Source organism: Triticum aestivum, chromosome 4B, assembly GCF_018294505.1.
Source record: "Triticum aestivum cultivar Chinese Spring chromosome 4B, IWGSC CS RefSeq v2.1, whole genome shotgun sequence".
Taxonomy (NCBI): domain Eukaryota; kingdom Viridiplantae; phylum Streptophyta; class Magnoliopsida; order Poales; family Poaceae; genus Triticum; species Triticum aestivum.
The window spans coordinates 648,613,153-648,631,096 of NC_057804.1; the positions used below are offsets into that span (position 1 = coordinate 648,613,153).

The following is a 17,944-nucleotide window of genomic DNA, read 5'->3' on the forward strand; positions in this document are numbered from 1 at the left end:
AAGGCGACGGCACGGCGGCGCGGCGGCGTCGGCGTCGTCGTCGAGATCGAGACTCTCTCGCGCGAGAAGTGGAACGAAGCGGCGACGAGATAACTAATTTTTCGTAAGTGTCATATATATAGGGGGAGCCTTTAGTACCGGTTGGAGCCACCAACCGGTACTAAAGGCCAATTTTGGTCAGCCCAAGCGGCGGGAAACTGGGCCTTTAGTACCGGTTGGTGGCTCCAACCGGTACTAAAGGGCAGCACATTAGTACCGGTTGGAGCCACCAACCGGTACTAATGGCTGTGCGCTGCCACCGCAGTGCGCTATGTTTAGTCCCACCTCACCGAGTGAAGGGCAGCCGCACTGGTTTTATAAACCCAGCCGCGGCTGCCCTTTCGAACTCCTCTATTTAGCAGGCTTCTGGGCCTAACTAGGGTGCGCTGCCCTGTGAGCCTGCTGGCCCTACTGGGCATGTATTTGCACACCCAAGGTCTGGCAGGCCCACACGGCAGCGCCCCAACATTCTTCTTCCTCTTCTTCTCCTTCTTCTTCTTCTTCTTCTTCTTCTTCTTCTTCCTCTTCTCCTTCTTCTTCCTCCTTCTTCTTCCTCTTCTTATTCTTCTTCTTCTTCTTCTTCTTCTTCTTCTTCTTCTTATTTCTGCGTAGTTTTTTGTATAGTTTTTTCTTTTCTGTTATATTTATTTTCTTCTATTTATTTGTGAGTAGTTTTTCATCTAGTTTGCCAAAATTCAACATTTTCAGAGTTCATTTTGTAGTGATTTTCAATTTCATGGTCATTTTGTAAACGATTGAAAAATAGCAAATATAATTTTTTTTCTTTTCTGCTTTATTTTTTCTTCTATTTATTTCTGAGTAGTTTTTTCTTTTCTGCTATATTTATTTTCTTCTATTTATTTCTGAGTAGTTTTTTTATTTTGTTTTTTTCTTTTCAGCTATAGTTTTTCTTCTATTCTGCTATCTTTTCTTTTCTGCAAAACTTGATGGTCAAAGTCTGGAGTTATAACTTAAAAAAAAGAAATGTCGACGTGCAATTAGTTTTTGCCATAACAGAAGAAGTCCGGAGTTGTAATAAGTTATTAAAAATAAAAAAGAGGTGCAATGCTCGTTAATTTGCTTCAAACCTTTCGGAATAGTGTAAACTGCACTGCGCATAGCTCCATGCAGTCTACCGTATTCCTGAAGGCTTGAAACTAAGCAACGTGAGCATTGAGCCTCTTCTTCATCGTCTCTGCACTCAGGGCTTATAAACCGCTCCTAGTCCCTCTCACTTCGCGAGGTGGGACTAAAAAACAGCTTGCCATAACCTCATTAGTACCGGTTCGTGGTACGAACCGGCACTAAATGGTGGTGGTGGGGCCATAGCCTGACCGCAGGCTGACACAGCCTCTTTAGTACCGGTTCGTGGCATGAACCGGTACTAAAGGTTCGCCACGAACCGGTGCTATTGATCGCCGCCACGAACCGGCACTAGTGTACACATTAGTGCCGACTGAAATTCCAACCGGCACTATTGTGCTTCACATTTGACCCTTTTTCTACTAGTGACTGGTCAGCACTCAGTATATAAACACTGCCACTACTGGTCCATCTCAACCACCAGCATACCAAGCTGCTGGAAATTTATATGATGCCCAATGGAATCAGTAGCTACCCTACTAGCACTAGCAGAAAAGGGGGCATTTCTCCCGGTTCGTAAGGGCCTTTAGTCCCGGTTCATGAACCGGGACTAATGGGTCGTTACTAATACCTCCCCCCTTTAGTCCTGGTTCAAACACTAACCGGGACAGATGTGCCTCCACGTGGCCGGTGCGCCGGGCCCAGTCAGGGGGGCCTTTGGTCCCGGTTGGTGGCACCAACCGGGACCAAAACTCGATGTTTTTCTTTTTTAAAAAAAAGTGGCTGCTTTAGGGGTTTTGGGGGTTATTTTTAGGTTGTTATTAGCTAGCTAATAGAGAGAAGTGTCCTCTCTTATATCTTCGTCCTTGGTTTACCAACGCTGCTGCTATGTTCATTTCACCCACTGATATAATAACTCATGCATGCTCGCATCATACATCATCATATATAATAACAAGTCCTACTAATCATGCATCATCATACAACTTCTACTCGTTATTAATAATAAGTCATACGATCATCATCCTCATAGTCATCGAACCCAACCCTACATAATTGTTCTTAGCGCATGATCATTAGTATCAGGTAGGACCTAAACACCCTTAAGATAAAATAGCATAAAATAATATAGACCCTGACTCTCCATTATGAAGAATGGAGATCATCATGTCTCCAATTCTTGCGCTTCGCTGCCTTTTGCTTCCAAGAAACTCCTTACGACTGTCCATACATTTTTTCCATTCTTTGATTGTCATGTCTCCACTTCTTTTAGAAACCCGGTATGGACAGTTTAGATTCGTAGGAAGACCTGGTTGTATGTTCAAAACATGAAGGGTACCGTGCGTATACATCAGATGAGGCACACAATCATTCGGGATTATCTGTTGAAAAACATAGTAATAACTTCGTAGTTAGCAATGATGTACTAGTTTTAGAAATGTGCAAAAAGATGCATGGATGTCGTAATAGTAAAAAATCTTACCAGGGTATCTCCATGGTAGTTACCATAGTTCAACACGTGCACTAGTGGCACCTTTTGACCATAATGTTGAGGAGTTCGATTGTAGACATTGTAATTCTCAAGATCAGTATAAAATGCGATCAGATGATTTTTCTCCCTATAAGTTAATTCGGAGCCATCGGTGTAGTGGGTTTTGTCTACCATCTTCCGCACATTCTTTGAAGAATGAAAATAAGCTGTCAATGAAAATAAGATGTCAACTATTTTGAAATAAACAATATAAATTACTTAATAACTATGTTAAGCTCACATGGGGGAAGAATTGGAGGTGTATCCACAAGGACCCAAAAATCGAAGGTCTCTCTTGCTCGATTGTAGGATCACCAAGATCCATGGTGACAAACATACCCTCATTAAAACCATACATCTTGCAAAGTGCTTCCCAATTTTTGCAACCAAAATGGGTTACACTCTCAGCATTGTACAATTTTACTTGAAAATCCACACCATGAAGTGTACTTAGGAGAATTTTTTTGGTTTCCATACTTTCATGGTCTTCAAAACTCATCCTCTCCAAGACATAGCGTCTTGCATAGCATGGGATAAGCTAGTCGAATTGGAAAAGATGAAAAATACACGTTAAAATAGTTGAAGTCGTGCTTAATTACAAAAAAAACCATTGTCGTCGTTGGTATCGTATGAACATCGAAGGTCCACGTGACCCGGCCGGCCCCCGGGGCTCACGAACTGGGTCCAACGCCCCCATTGGTCCCGGTTCTGGACTGAACCGGGACTAATGGGCTGGCCCTGTCTGGACCATTGCCCCCTTTTCTACTAGTGTAGGAGGACCATCTTATTTTGCTGAAGCGGTCTTGAAAGGGCCTAGGCTGGAAATACCATTGTTTAGTGGAGAGGACCCTATTAGAGGGCTGGTGAGAAATTTAATGGCATGTCTGGAACACCTTATGATCAGTGAAAAAATCTGGCCACACAACACTTCCAAGGCGGGGCCTCCAACTGGTTGAGACCATGATAGCATGTGTTACCGCGCCCACTCATCTTTAGATAAAAATTGATAGAAAACTTCATAAAGGGAAGGCAGGGTGTCTCATGCATGTTGCTATACACATCCACCTTGATGGACGGGCGGTAGGAACATGTGAGAAGCCGTGAACAGCTTAAAATTTGTTCTCATTCATTTTTTTAGATATGAGATTGCAAAATAAATATACATTATATTCACAAAAGTAGAAGAGTTAATCCAATGCTTGAACTAAGTCTCGCCAGAGTATTGTGATAGTAAAAGGTCTAAAAATATGAGAATCACATTAGAAATATACTAGGAAATATGTCCGTGCATTGCAACGAGAGAGAAAAAAAAATATCACACACAGCTTCCCACGGGCCTACATCCTCTATTTCAACATGATATCTTTTAAAAAAAAGTAGCTAATCTAAAGTCATTCTGTCAGATACTAACTTGTTAGTTTCTCTTAAAAAATTAAGATATTAGTTCTTCTTCATTTGAATAATACATCATCTCTTCTTCTGCCTAACGTCTACCCCTTTGCTAATATAGGAAATATATAAGTTCTCTGGATAATCAAGTTATACAAATAAAATATTGTATTAGTGACAAAGCTATCAAGCTAATAGATGAGGTGAATTACCAAGAAATATCTAGGGAGAAGTATTCTGGTGAAGCTATTGGCGCGACAGCCCTGCGGCGGCGAGCTGCTCCTCCGCCCGGACGTACTCCTGGAGGAGGTGGTTGTTGTACGCGACATCGGCATGCGCCTCCTGAAACTGCTCCTGCACAATGTCCATGTAATGGGCACGGGCTTCGCCGATGGTCATGATGCAATGCACTGGTGAGGGTGGTGCAAATGGGACCGGATGGTCAGCTCTGGCAGCTTGCGGCGGGCACCTTTGGAATTTTGTGGTCTGTTGGACAAACCAGTCTTCACAAAACGTGCTCAATCGTTGGCGATCATTACTGTTGGGTGGATTTGGCACGAGCGGAACGCGCCCATTTTTTAACATAAGGAGCGTTGGGAGCTTTTGAACGTCGGCGGGGTCTCTTTTTATTTCTTTTACAAGGTTTTTCTGGCATGGCGAACGCGTTGTCCTGCCTAACATTTTTTTTTAACGACTTTGGTTGGGAACGGAGAAGGGGTGGGAGCAGTATATAAGGAGCGAGCTCGATACACGTAGTTGAACACACAGGACGTACACGTACTCTTGCTTTGAGCGAGAGAAGCAGCAAGATGAGTCTGCAGAGAGTCAGCGGCTGCTTAGCACTCGGGTTCATTGTGAGCTTCTTCTCATGCTCGGCTGCTTCCCCATCCCCTGATGGCTTCCTCGCGTGCCTACGCGCCAAGAGCCTACCCAGCGAGCTGGTGCACACGCAGAGCTCCGGCAACTTCACCCACGTGCTGGCCTCTTCCATCAGGAACGCCAAGTTCTTCACCAACGCCACCGCCAGGCCGCTCTGCATCGTCACGCCCACCGACGCCTCCCACGTCCAGGCCGCCGTGCTCTGCGGCCGCGGGCAGGGCGTGCGCCTCCGCGTGCGCAGCGGCGGGCATGACTACGAGGGCCTCTCGTACCGCTCGGCGCGGCCTTCTTCCGAGGCGTTCGCGGTTGTCGACCTCGGCGCCAACCTCCGGGCCGTGCGCGTCAACCGGCTCGAGTCCACGGCATGGGTCGACTCGGGCGCCACCATCGGGGAGCTCTACTACGCCATCGCCAAGAGCGACTCCCGGCTCGCGTTCCCGGCCGGCGAGTGCCCCACCATCGGCGTAGGCGGCCACTTGAGCGGCGGCGGCGTCGGCATGATGATGCGCAAGCACGGCCTCTCCAGCGACAAGGTTCTCGACGCCACGCTGGTCAACGCCGACGGCGAGCTCCTGGACAGGGCCGGCATGGGGGAGGACCTCTTCTGGGCCATTCGCGGCGGCGGCGGCGGCAGCTTTGGCATCGTGCTCTCGTGGAAGGTCCAGCTCGTGCATGTCCCGTCGACGGTGGTGGCGTTCAACATCGCCAAGACGGTCGAGCAGGGCGCCGTGGACATCCTCACGAGATGGCAGGACATCGCGCCGTGTCTACCCACCGACATCACCTTAAGGGTGATCGTGCAGGGGCAGCAGGCCATGTTCCAGGCCCTGTACCTCGGCGGGTGCGGCTCGCTTGTGGCGATGATGGACGAGCAGTTCCCGGAGCTGGGCATGACGAGCGCCGACTGCCAGGCGATGAGCTGGGTGCAGTCGGCGGCCACGCCCTTCCTCAGCTTCGGCGGGAACGGCACGCTGGAGGAGGCGCTCCTGAACAGGACCACCGGCCTGAGCAGGTCCAACAAGGTCATGTCGGACTACGTCCGACGCGCCATCTCCAAGGCCGCGTGGGAAGACATCTTCCCCTGGTTCGCCAAGGCCGGCGCCGGGTTCATCCTGCTGGAGCCCCACGGCGGGTTCATGGGCAGCGTCCCCGCCGCCGCGACGCCGTACCCGCACCGGAACGGCGTGCTGTACGTGATGCAGTACCTCGTGTCGTGGCCGCAGGAGGGCGGGGACGGCGGCACGGCGGCGACGGCATGGATCGAGGGCCTGTACGAGTTGATGGGACAACACGTGAGCAAGAACCCTCGGCGGGCGTACGTCAACTTCCGGGACCTGGACATCGGGCAGAACGACGACGAGGCCGGCGGGACGTTCGAGGGCGGCGAGGCGTGGGGCGAGCGCTACTTCGTGGGCAACTACCGGCGGCTCGCGGCGGTGAAGGCCGCCGTGGATCCAACCAACTACTTCAGCAACGAGCAGAGCATCCCGCCGTTGCGTTGAACGCGAGACGAGGTGACCATGCGAGCGAGCCAGAGATGCCATGAATCAATCCTTCGTCATGGGTTGGGCGGCCAGCCGGCTACTGCCTTTTGTGTACTGAGCCGAGATGGCGAGATATCAGTTTACTTTCTTTTGCTGAATATAAACAATGGAGTACCATCGAGTTGTATTTTCGTCAATGTTCGTGATAGATAGCTGTTGTAGTGCTGTTGGATGCAGTTTACTATCCTGGATGAACAGTAGTGTATACTCTCTTCTTTCCGGTTTACTAGGCTCGTCTTTTTCTTCTTTTTTTGGTTTTTCCATATGGGTGTGGCTATATCTCATCTAGTTGTGAGATAATACCTCACATCTAAGTGTTTTCTTGAGAAGAATACCTCACATCTAAGTACTTCCTCCGGTTTTTTTTACTCTGCATTAGATTTATCTGAAGTCAAATTTTGATAAGTTTGACCAAATTTATATTAAAGAATATTAATATCTATAATATCTAATAAATCACTACCGGGCTGACACCAAGATTAAAATGTGCAAATGCTTCGCAACCACACATCAAATAACTCCTTCCTTCTCTTAAAAAAAAATACTCCAGAGGCAACCCAACATGATATACGAATAAAAAACACCACTAATAAAAAATAAAAACACAAAGCCAACATAAATAAAATCACAACAAAACAACTAATCACAATAATCTATAGATATAGAAAGTTAACTTCACGAGTGAAAAACAACGCGGCGAAGTGCGCGTTAGCATCTAGTCTACTCTACAGCTGCTTAACTTCAAGGACAACATGTACACATGGCCATCGCCAATAAGCTGAAGAAGCTCGACAATATTATACAGTAGCTTTTCTTCTTGAAATGAGTCAATTACACGCGTGATGCTAGAACTTGGCGCAAACAGTCACTTTAATGGTACAACTTGTGGCATACATTGAAGTGGTGTAAAAAGCTTGGCTTTGGCGTCCAAATCTCGTTTATATACGACCAAGATGCTGACGAGGCATGACAGCATGTTGTAGAGCCCGCTGTTAGTGACTGCATGGTGAAGACAGAGGTGTGTGGCTTGCTCTTTTTGCAAAAATCCTCTCGGATTTCAATTTTTCTCATGAAAAGGCCCCTGCCAAGTGTACAGTCAGAGGGTCCCACCTGCCAGCGATACATCACAAATTTTATTACAATGAAAAATAGGTCACCGAGGGATTCAAACGGTTGACCCAGGTCTAAGGAGCGTTGATGGCATATGTGCATACACAAATTTTATATCTTAGGATTAAATAACATAAACTGAGAATTTTAATCCGAAAAAAAAATGATGCCCATTGAGTTTCATACCAGCGACCAGAGTAAAACAAACAGGAGGGCCTGCCACCCCAACTAATATAGAATTGTTACATTTTTGATATAACATAATGTGCTCGTGTGCTACAATCATTTTAGTTCTTTTTTCATTTTATGATTTTTAAATGTAAATTCTAATTATGAATAATATACATATAAATAATATAAATTAGACTAAAAATGCTCACCTATTAATTTTAAAATCCCACCAAGTTAAATTATGAATTATATGTATAATTTTAAAATTGTACGCATATGAAACAAAAAATTAAAGTAATTATATGTTCAAAACATTCACAGGTTTTTCTTATAAAATATTCATCTTGTACATAGAAGTGATTATGCTTTAATTTTATTTGCTTGTCGGTTGTCTATTTTTTTAGAATTAAAATTCGGAGTTTATGTTCTTTAGCCAAAAAAACATAAAGATGTTTTATTTGGCCAAAATATATAAAGATTTAGGGCTCCTTCGATTCAAAGGACAGCTCCTTTGGTTCATAGGGTAAGAAAATCGTAGGAATAGGAAAGTCATAGGAAATGAGATGACATGTATCTCAAATTCTATGAGTAGGAATAGGAAAGGAGATGCCCTTTGATTCACATCATAGGATTTTTACAATTGAGTCTAGGTAATTTTTATTTTCCTATGGAATGTGGAGGATATGAAGAATTCCTCCATAGGAATAGGATTCCATTCCTACAAACCAAAGAGCTCTTCCTAAAGAAATCCTATCCTATAAAATTCCTACAAGATTCCTCTAAACCAAAGGAGGCCTTAATTTTATAGGATTTCTGAAGGATTGAAATCCTTAAGATTTTTTCCTACGTTAGTCCTTTGATTCATAGGATTGGATCCCATGGGAATTTTTCCTATGTAATCTTTTCTAATACATTTCATAGGAAATCTAACATCTACTCCAACCTCTTTTCAAAATTCCTTTGTTTTTTCTGTGGCATCAAACACTCATTGCTAATCCTATAAGATTCAAGTGAGCATACCACTCCAACTCTAAAAAAAAAAAATGAAACTCCATGGGCACTAGCACCCACGGTTTATTGATATAGAAGAAGCATCCCTCATGAGAATTCCAGAAATTCGTCCCCGACGTGGATCGAACTCTGGTCGTTGGGTTTACAATCATGCGCCCCCAACCACTGGGCTATGCCCACGTCCTCCACTCCAACTCTATACTTTTCTTATTCCTACGTTTTCAAAATCCTACAAATCAGAGAGACCCTCAGTATCGTGTTAGGCCATCAAGTGTTATCTCGGTATCTTGGTTAGGCGTGCATGCTGGTTAGCCTGGGGTCACCGGTTCAAATGCTTTGGCGGCTTATTTTCACCGGCTCAAGGATAACATGTAGACATGGCCATCGCCAATAAGTTGAAGAAACCCGACAATATTATACAGTAGTTTATTTTTGAAATGTTGGCAGGTACAATGGCTATGATCCAAACAAATATAGCTTGCCAAAATTTTGGTCCTGCCCTAACTTTGGTCATGCCAATGTTTTGATTGGGCTAATAGGGGCACAAACCAAACACACCCATTGACATTTTTGTGAACATAGTACAACCAAAGCCACTAACATACACGAGCACGCACCTACCTCTATAAACGTACACACGCACACTATCCCTATCAGCATCAGTAGCAGACCTAGCCCACTGGACCAGGAATGGCCAGCAGTGTTACTGCACATATACATTTATTTACTTTTACTTTATGTTTTTAGCTTTTCTCCTACGGTATAAAAGTTGTTTCCAAATCTCGGGGCGGGCCACGGGGCCCACCCCGCCCATCCTCTACCTCCGCCACTGATGAGCATCTTTGAGAGATTGAGCCGGTATAATAGGATATAGCGATTGTAATCATAGTGGGATTTGATACATGCATGCGGTTCGGCTTGGGTTGATCTTAAAATTTGAGCAGTAGTAGGAACCTGAGCTGAGTATCTGCCTTCTGATGGCACTGTTGCAGAGAAGATCACGATATATGGACCGGATGAAAATGCCAAAATTAGGCTAAGACCCGAAAAGTGCCTGCAGAGGTCGAGCTCCATTGAGCTCTTTATTTATTTTCTTCCAGTGAAAATATTTTTTTCACACCTCAAAAAAATCTTGAAAAAAGTATACACGTAGACATATATTTGTAGTATACATGTACAAAATTCCGTGAACATACATATTCATATGTGATGTACACATAAAAGACAAATACACATATTAAAATGGGCCTTTCCTTTGTTGTCTTTGGGCCAGATTTTTTTTTTGTGTAGCATGCAAATAATCAAATTAGTTGATGAAATTTTATACATACTTGAACAATATGCATATATATTTGTGGAAAAAAATTGACATTTTTTTAAACTTATATGTATATCTTGAATATTTTTGTAAAACGAGCTTCATGAGCTCGGTCTTTGCAACGCTATTCTGGACGAAGACCTTCATATATGGATTGAATGAGAAATGCCCTGCATCAGGAATTATTTTTAACAAAGACCTCACAGAAACACAACATACTTTAGTTTTAGCACAACACAACCAACAGTCCGCAGAAGAAGAAACAGAGAGATTGCCAGGCAAAAAATGTCTCCAGACCAAACAAGTTTGATTTGCATCCATGTGGCATCAACAGTCATGTAGTATAAACTATCCAAATTCTATTGATTCAATTGCAAACTGTAGATGCTGAAGAAATACACCAATACAAGGCATCACATCACCACCTCCACTCTCGCAGATCTGCAAACTTGAGCCTGATGCTCACACATCACATCATCACATCACCACCATCACGCCGAAAGAGCAGACCGATCAAGAGCTATCCGCCGAGTTAAAAAATTTAGCAGCCGCACCAGTCACCTATCACAACTGCTTCAGCAAGAATTTCTACAACTAGTCTTCCGTCGCTTCCTCCGGGCTTCAGAAAACATACATTGGCCTTCACCACCGCTCATCGCTGCATTCGAGCATCGACGTGAAAGAACCTGCAGCGGTGGAAGGGGCAGTCCTCCTTTTCTTGCATGATTTGATTCGCTGAGCAATGGAATGAACATCGTCTTCAGGAAAATTCTGACCAGAGGCTTCTGCAGAGAAGCAACGAAATGCTTGTCAGACTAGCAGTGAACACTGAATAACAGTTATGAACTTCTGTCAAAGTGAAGTTTAATATAATTATTTACTAAAGATCTACTATATACAATGCATTAAACATGGTTGTCGACCAGATAGCCAATTCAGTTATAGCCGCTTTATGTGACAAACAATTCCATAAAATCATTGACTATTTCCACGTATAATGACGAATACCTGCGCCCCGGCATGCAAAATTACATCATTTCTTGGATCACAATTATTGGATTTATCGACTTGACATGAGAATAATGTACTCCCTCCGTCCCAAAATATAAGAACGTTTTTAAGACTATGCTAGTGTTAAAAACGTTCTTATATTCTGGGTCAGAGGGAGTATCTTTTTTCTAAGTCAACACTTCTGAATTCATATCAGACTAACAGTAAGTGAACACTGCATAGCAATTCTGAACTTCTGCCAAACTGAACAAAACACATACTGTAGGAAACAATCTGCAAACAAGATAATGTAATGTAACAACCTGAGCTTTTGCCAACAAGATTTTCGCCAGCACAACTGTGCACTTCTTTTCCATGTGTCCGATAAGTCTTCTGAACTGTATCGGTACCCGATTCACCATCATCGGCCGAAGCACCCACCACATCACCGTGACGATTCATACCAGAATAATGTTTGTGTGGCCTGAAACGCCTTGCCCACGGATCCTCGGGCAGGCCTCTTACGCCCACATGACGCGAGCGAGGGACGTTCCTCTCGGACATGAGCTCATTCGGAGCTCCATCTTGGACATGGAGCGCCTTGAGCCCATGGCCGGCCACATGGGTCACGTTCCTAGCACTAGCAGGAGCGTGAGCGTGGTGGTGCTGTAACTGTTGGCCACGGAGTTGCTGCATGAAGGAGGCCTCCATGGAGCTTATGTACATGTCGTGGCTGTCGTTTGTCCATCCAGCCGACACGAACTCTCCAACTTGATTGCCCTGCTGAAGAAGAACGAGGTCATTTCCATGCAAAATTAACTCATTTTCGCATTGGACAGCTATCCTACAGTAAAAGAGAGGTGATTATTTTGCTTGAACTTTTGGAGTCGAATTAAACTTGTATGGCGATTGGCACCAGCTAATCACAAGAGAATACTGAGCTAATCAACAATTTCATTTATCAAAGGCAAGTAAATCAAACATAAGTCGAAGTGATATACTCCTACTTGCAGTTGCAGTGGATCAGAAAAACAGTCAGGCATGGATAGATTAGATTAGATTACCTTGGCGACACTGCCGGGTGGCCGTTGAATCGTGGACACGTCCCCCATGGGATCAAGAAGAAGCAGTGTATGTTTATGTCTCCGATGAAATGGATGGAAAGAAAGATTCAGGACCGAAATCGACGGTGGTCAGAAAGAGCGGTTGGACGAACAGATCGACAAAGATTCGAGCTTTCTCCTCCGCAAGAACTACCGTCGCACGGCACCAGAAATCCGGAGAAGGACGTAGAAATCAGGACATCTCCTGCCGACTTTCTCGGAGAAAAGCGCAGGTCGACGGAGAAGAGGGGAAGAGATGTATGGGATTTGGTGGTCCGTCGTCCTCCTCCTGGAGAGATAGAGATGAGGAGGCCGAGATGTGTACTCTCATCGGAAGAAAAATATCTGGCCTGCGCCAGCGAGCAGAGCAGAGAGAAGGTAGAGAAGACGAAGAAAGAAAAGGGCAGCGCGGGGGGCGTGGAGGCGTACTTTATTTTCATCTTTGAGGGAGGAGGCGTACTTTATGTTGACGTGGCCGCGCGGGGCCGCAAAAATATCGGGCGCAGATATTTCCGCGCGATTGGATGCCTGCCTGACAAGTCGGGCCCTGGGCCGTTTTTTTTTAGTTGCCTGGTCCGGTTTCGAGGACTCCCGATGGTCTTTGTGCTTGCAATCCTCAAAAAAAAAAGGGGTCTTTGTGCTTGCAATCCTAAAAAAAAGAGGGTCTTTGTGCTTGCTATATTTAGAGATGCACTTTGTGCTTCCTCAAACATCATCAAAGAACAAGAAACATGCATGAAACAAGAAACATGCATGAAACCCTATTTTGCATGACTCAACTAACCCTTAGTTGAAACTCTGTTAAGTACGTACTACTTGTACTATATTCTCTATATCTCTACTACTACTTACTTAAAAAGAAAATGGGAAACACTTTCTATCACACGTCTGATAGATAGACCGGTCGTGAGACGTGGATGTGTTTTTATCTCACGGCTGTCGTTGCTTCTAAAAATCCGTAGATGTGTTTCCAAACTCAATCGATTTTCTTCACACATCTCACCTATAATCCCTCCCCGCATTAACTCACCTGCCCCAGACCCATCTGTCGCTCGATCCATCTCGCCCTCCTGATTCCTCTCCAGCCCCGAGCTCTCCTCTCCCCTCACCGCCATGGATCTCTCCGCCATGGACCAGTCATCCCCACAGCGGCCATGAGATTCACCGCGTCGGTACGTTTACCATCTGTTAGCTGCGGCTGACATTATCCACGATGCTCATGAGTGAGCACCTAACCCCCTCACCGTCCCGATCATCTCCACTATGTTTGGGCTTCAAGACCTCACCACGGTGGAGCATCGTCTAGATTGAGGAACGAAGAAAGCACGCGAGAATGTTGCAGGATTCGCCCCTCCCTTGCCCGCAGCATGCACTCATCTGACCTAGGTATCAAGTCCTCTAATCTTTTTTTAGAATACAAGTCCTCTAATCTTGATTCTTCTATTCATATCATGGTTCTACCCGACTTGTAATTGGGCAACATATCTATAATGTGGTACACACATCTGAATAATATGCATGACAATCTTTGGCTGTAATATTACTTTGCTTTACAATTTCAATTTTGCATGCTTCCGTCCCAGACTTGTTATGTTCCCAAAGTATCATTTCCATGCTTCTTTGTTTCTTGCAATATTTCCATGGTAGTCAAATTCTGCTTCAACCATTGCTAGTGTGTGCTTATTTTCTTGTATATAGATTATGCTTTAATCAATACTTGTTTGTGCTTCAGCCACAACCTGCGTTACTTATTTTACGAAAATAATTGTCCATACATTTTCCTTCCCGAAGTGTTGTTTTTGTCTGAACCACTATTGGTGTATGCTTCATCGCCTTTATTGATGTTTTCATGAAACGACACAGATGATTCTAACTTTGTCTTGTTATATGTTTCCATGGTAGTAAACTTTTACTTCAACCATTGCTGGTGTATGCTACTTTTATTGCATAGACATTTGGGCTCAACCAATACTATTGTGTGCTTCAACCATGGCCAATACTGCTTCTTTTACTGTTATTGTTCTTAGCAAAACAATTGTGAACACCCCTACTGTTTTTAGTGATTTTATTGTACATACATTCTACTTCTTGCAATTTTTCTTTTGTTTAAACCACTACTACTGTGTGCTTCATTTTTTCCAAGTGATAATATGTTGTGTGTGCATTTTGCTTGACTCAGTTCAGCTGTGCTTCTTCATTGCCAACACAATGCCCACAATGTTGAATGTGATGCAGCCAAAACTATGTGCCATTGTATGTTGGTGGCTGCCTTGCTCTTAGCAACTGACAGGTCATACACCAACAGTACGAAAGCGTGTCTTACATCCTCCACTGCCCTAGCCACCGATTTGTCTTATTTCTTGTCAATTTTACAATTCAAATATGTACAATGCAAGCTACTAATACTCTTATCTCGAAGCAGATTTTGTGTCTGCCTTATATCCTCCATGGCAGAGGTTCGGGCTGTTAGGGGTATACAGCCTCGAGGAAGGCACAATGAAGAAGATCGAGGCGCTCAGGTAGGGGCGCCACAAGTTCTACCTGCTATGGATGCCACATTTGAAATAGTTAAATTAGAGACATGGAAGCAATTTGGCTTTGCCTGTTGAAGCATATTCTCTGTTGGACAGTAGCATTTTTTTTCTTTCTTTGCAAACTAATTCATAATTTCTATGAACCATGTGTAATTATGACTGGAAATATTTTTATTTTTGATGGAAGCAAAATAATATTTCCTCGGAAGCAATTCTCTAGTCATTGAAACAAGATCGTGATGCTTATGAAACATGTGGAATATTTTCTTTTCTAACGGAAGCAGGTTCGAAGCAATTCTCTAGTTGCCTAGTCGATGGAAGCAAGATCGTGATGCTTTTTTTTGCGGTAAGAAGATCGTGATTGTTGGGGGTTGGGTGCGACATATGTCAAAGGATGGCTTATCATGGTGGGAGCGAGTAGAACGTCACCGGTGCCTGGAAGCGGGATGAGGCGTAGACACGAACGCCGGCGCAGTTTAGCCAGGTTCGGGGCTCTCCTAGGAGATAACGCCCCTAGTCCTGCTCTGCGGTGTCTCCGCATGATCACTAAGGCACTAGTGAATACAATAGTGCTCCTCGAGCTGTATGCTAGAGGTAGAAGGAGGCAGGGCTACCTCTCTTCTTTCTCTAGGGTGGAAGCTAGTTCTAACAGGTTGGGAACCCTTTGCATGGGTGCCCTGGGGGTTTATATAGGCCTAACCCCTAGGGGTACAATGGTAATCTGGCCGGGTGCTGGACCCGGCCGTTAGTGTCTCTGGTCTCCGACTTCTTCGTCGGCAGCTGGGGCCCGCCGCCTGGTGGGCCCCGCTGATACACCTCCAACGTATCTATAATTTTTGATTGCTCCATGCTACTTTATCTACTGTTTTAGGCAATATTGGGCTTTATTATCCACTTTTATAATATTTTTGGGACTAACCTATTAACCGGAGGCCCAGCCCGGATTTGTTGTTTTATGCCTATTTCAGTGTTTCGAGGAAAAGGAATATCAGACGGAGTCAAAACGGAACGAAATCAACTGGAGAAGCTATTTTTGGAAGGAAACCCACCTGATGGACTTGGACCCCATGTCAGAAGATACGGGAGGTTCTCATGAGGGTGGGGGGCGCGCCCACCCCCCAAGGCGCGCCCCCTGCCTCGTGGGGCCCCCGTAGCTCCACCGATGTACTCCTTTCACCCATATATACCTACGTATCGTAAAACTTCCAGAAGAGAAGATAGATCGGGAGTTCTGCCGGCGCAACCCATTGTAGCCACCAAAAACCTCTCGGGAGCCCTTCCCGGCACCCTGCCGGAGGGGGATCCCATCACCGATGGCCATCTTCATCATCTCGGCGCTATCCATGACGAGGAGGGAGTAGTTCACCCTCGGGGCTGAGGGTATGTACCAGTAGCTATGTGTTTGATCTCTCTCTCTCATGTTCTCTCTCGTGTTTCCACTATGGCACGATCTTGATGTATCCCGAGCTTTGCTATTGTAGTTGGATCTTATGATGTTTCTCCCCCTCTACTCTCTTGTGATGAATTGAGTTTCCCCTTTGAAGTTATCTCATCGAATTGAGTCTTTTATGAGAACACTTGATGTATGTCTTGCCGTGATTATCTGTGGTGACAATGGGATATCATGGGCCACTTGATGTATGTTTTGGTGATCAACTTGCGGGTTTCGTGACATTGGGAACCTATGCATATGGGTTGGCACACGTTCTTGACTCTCCGATAGAAACTTTGGGGCACTCTTTGAAGTACTTTGTGTTGGTTGGATGAATCTGAGATTGGGTGATGCATATCGTATAATCATGCCCACAGATACTTGAGGTGACAATGGAGTATCTAGGTGACATTAGGTTTTTGGTTGATTTGTGTCTTAAGGTGTTATTCTAGTACGAACTCTTTTATAGATTGATCCAAAAGAATAACTTTGAGGTGGTTTCGTACCCTACCATAATCTCTACGTTTGTTCGCCGCTATTAGTGGCTTTGGAGTGACTCTTTGTTGCATGTTAAGGGCTTGTTATATTATCTATCTATGTTATTATTGTTGAGAGAACTTGCACTAGTGAAAGCATGAACCCCAGGCCTTGTTTCCTATCATTGCAATACCGATTACGCTCACTTTTACCACTTGTTACCTTACTATTTTTATTATTTCAGATTACAAAAACCTATATCTACTATCTATTTTGCACTTGTATCACCATCTCTTCGCCGAACTAGTGCACCTATACAATTTACCATTGTATAAGGTGTGTTGGGGACACAAGAGACTCTTTGTTATTTGGTTGCAGGGTTGTTTGAGAGAGACCATTTTCATCCTACGCCTCCTACGGATTGATACACCTTAGGCCATCCACTTGAGGGAAATTTGCTACTGTCCTACAAACCTGTGCACTTGCAGGCCCAACAACGTCTACAAGAAGAAGGTTGTGTAGTAGACATCACCCGCCGACTGGTCTGGTATGGAGCCGACAGGCCGGCCCTACCGCTGGCGGGTCTGGTTGGTGGCTGATCACTGTAGCCGTGATGCTAATGACGCAGGCTTGGTTAGTGGAGCGTGGCTACAGTCCCGCCACCTGGTGGGAGATCACTGTAGCCACACCATGTCTTATCTGGTTAATGGTGCACGGGCCTTGAGGGAGGAACCGGCCGCCTGCTGGAAGCCAGCCTCCCTCAGGTCCGGCTGGTCCGACCTCCGCCGTCTTCCGGGCTCTCACTGCCTGGTAGGGCTCGCCGCCTGCGGGCCGTACCGACAGGGCGTCGTGGGAACAGGGATCCGCCTGTTATGAATGACGTCAAGGGGAAAGTGGCAACAGTGCCGCGTCGTGCGAACACTAAAAAAAAAGACACATCCGTGACATTTTGGGCCGAACGAATTTTTTTTCTGTCATACATATGACACTTCTATGATGATAATTTTGACAAAACCCGGTATCATCAGAGATGTGGTGGGCTACTACTTCTATGACAAAAAATCATGACAGAAAATGGGCTTTTCGTCCTGGGCGGGCCGGAGACACAGCTGCATGACATTCTTTGGGCCATCCATGACAGAAAAAACCGTGGTAGAAGCAAGGGGGAGGAAAATTTCGGGGAGTTGCCGGTTACAGTGGGAGGTCGGGGGCCGAGCGATGCGCGTTTCTCTCGTACACATGCGAGGCGTTGACTCTAACTGAACCCGAGCGAGGCATTGGGCTCTAACTGAACCCGAGCGACTGCACTGCAGGCTACGCGTTACTGAACCCG

The 17,944-nt window shown here is 45.2% G+C and overlaps 2 protein-coding genes across 3 annotated transcripts; one reads left to right on the top strand and one right to left on the bottom strand.

The window, feature by feature from the left end:
• Window positions 1–4,822: 4,822 nt before the first annotated feature.
• LOC123089605 (berberine bridge enzyme-like Cyn d 4) lies at window positions 4,823–6,603 on the top strand. Its single transcript, XM_044511237.1, has one exon. It carries the CDS (start codon window positions 4,852–4,854, stop codon window positions 6,421–6,423), a length of 1,572 nt encoding a protein of 523 aa, XP_044367172.1. The 5' UTR covers window positions 4,823–4,851; the 3' UTR covers window positions 6,424–6,603.
• Window positions 6,604–10,297: 3,694 nt separating this feature from the next.
• LOC123089606 (uncharacterized) lies at window positions 10,298–12,580 on the bottom strand. 2 transcript variants are annotated; one of them, XM_044511238.1, is made up of 3 exons: window positions 12,130–12,580; window positions 11,389–11,848; window positions 10,298–10,860 (listed from the first exon to the last, which is right to left on the bottom strand). In XM_044511238.1, the coding sequence occupies exons 1-3, from the start codon at window positions 12,175–12,177 to the stop codon at window positions 10,718–10,720; spliced, it is 651 nt and encodes a 216-aa protein (XP_044367173.1). In that variant the 5' UTR covers window positions 12,178–12,580; the 3' UTR covers window positions 10,298–10,717. The 2 variants fall into 2 exon arrangements, with proteins under 2 accessions (XP_044367173.1, XP_044367174.1); XM_044511239.1 differs by having other exon boundaries at window positions 10,303–10,860; window positions 11,389–11,845.
• Window positions 12,581–17,944: the final 5,364 nt, after the last annotated feature.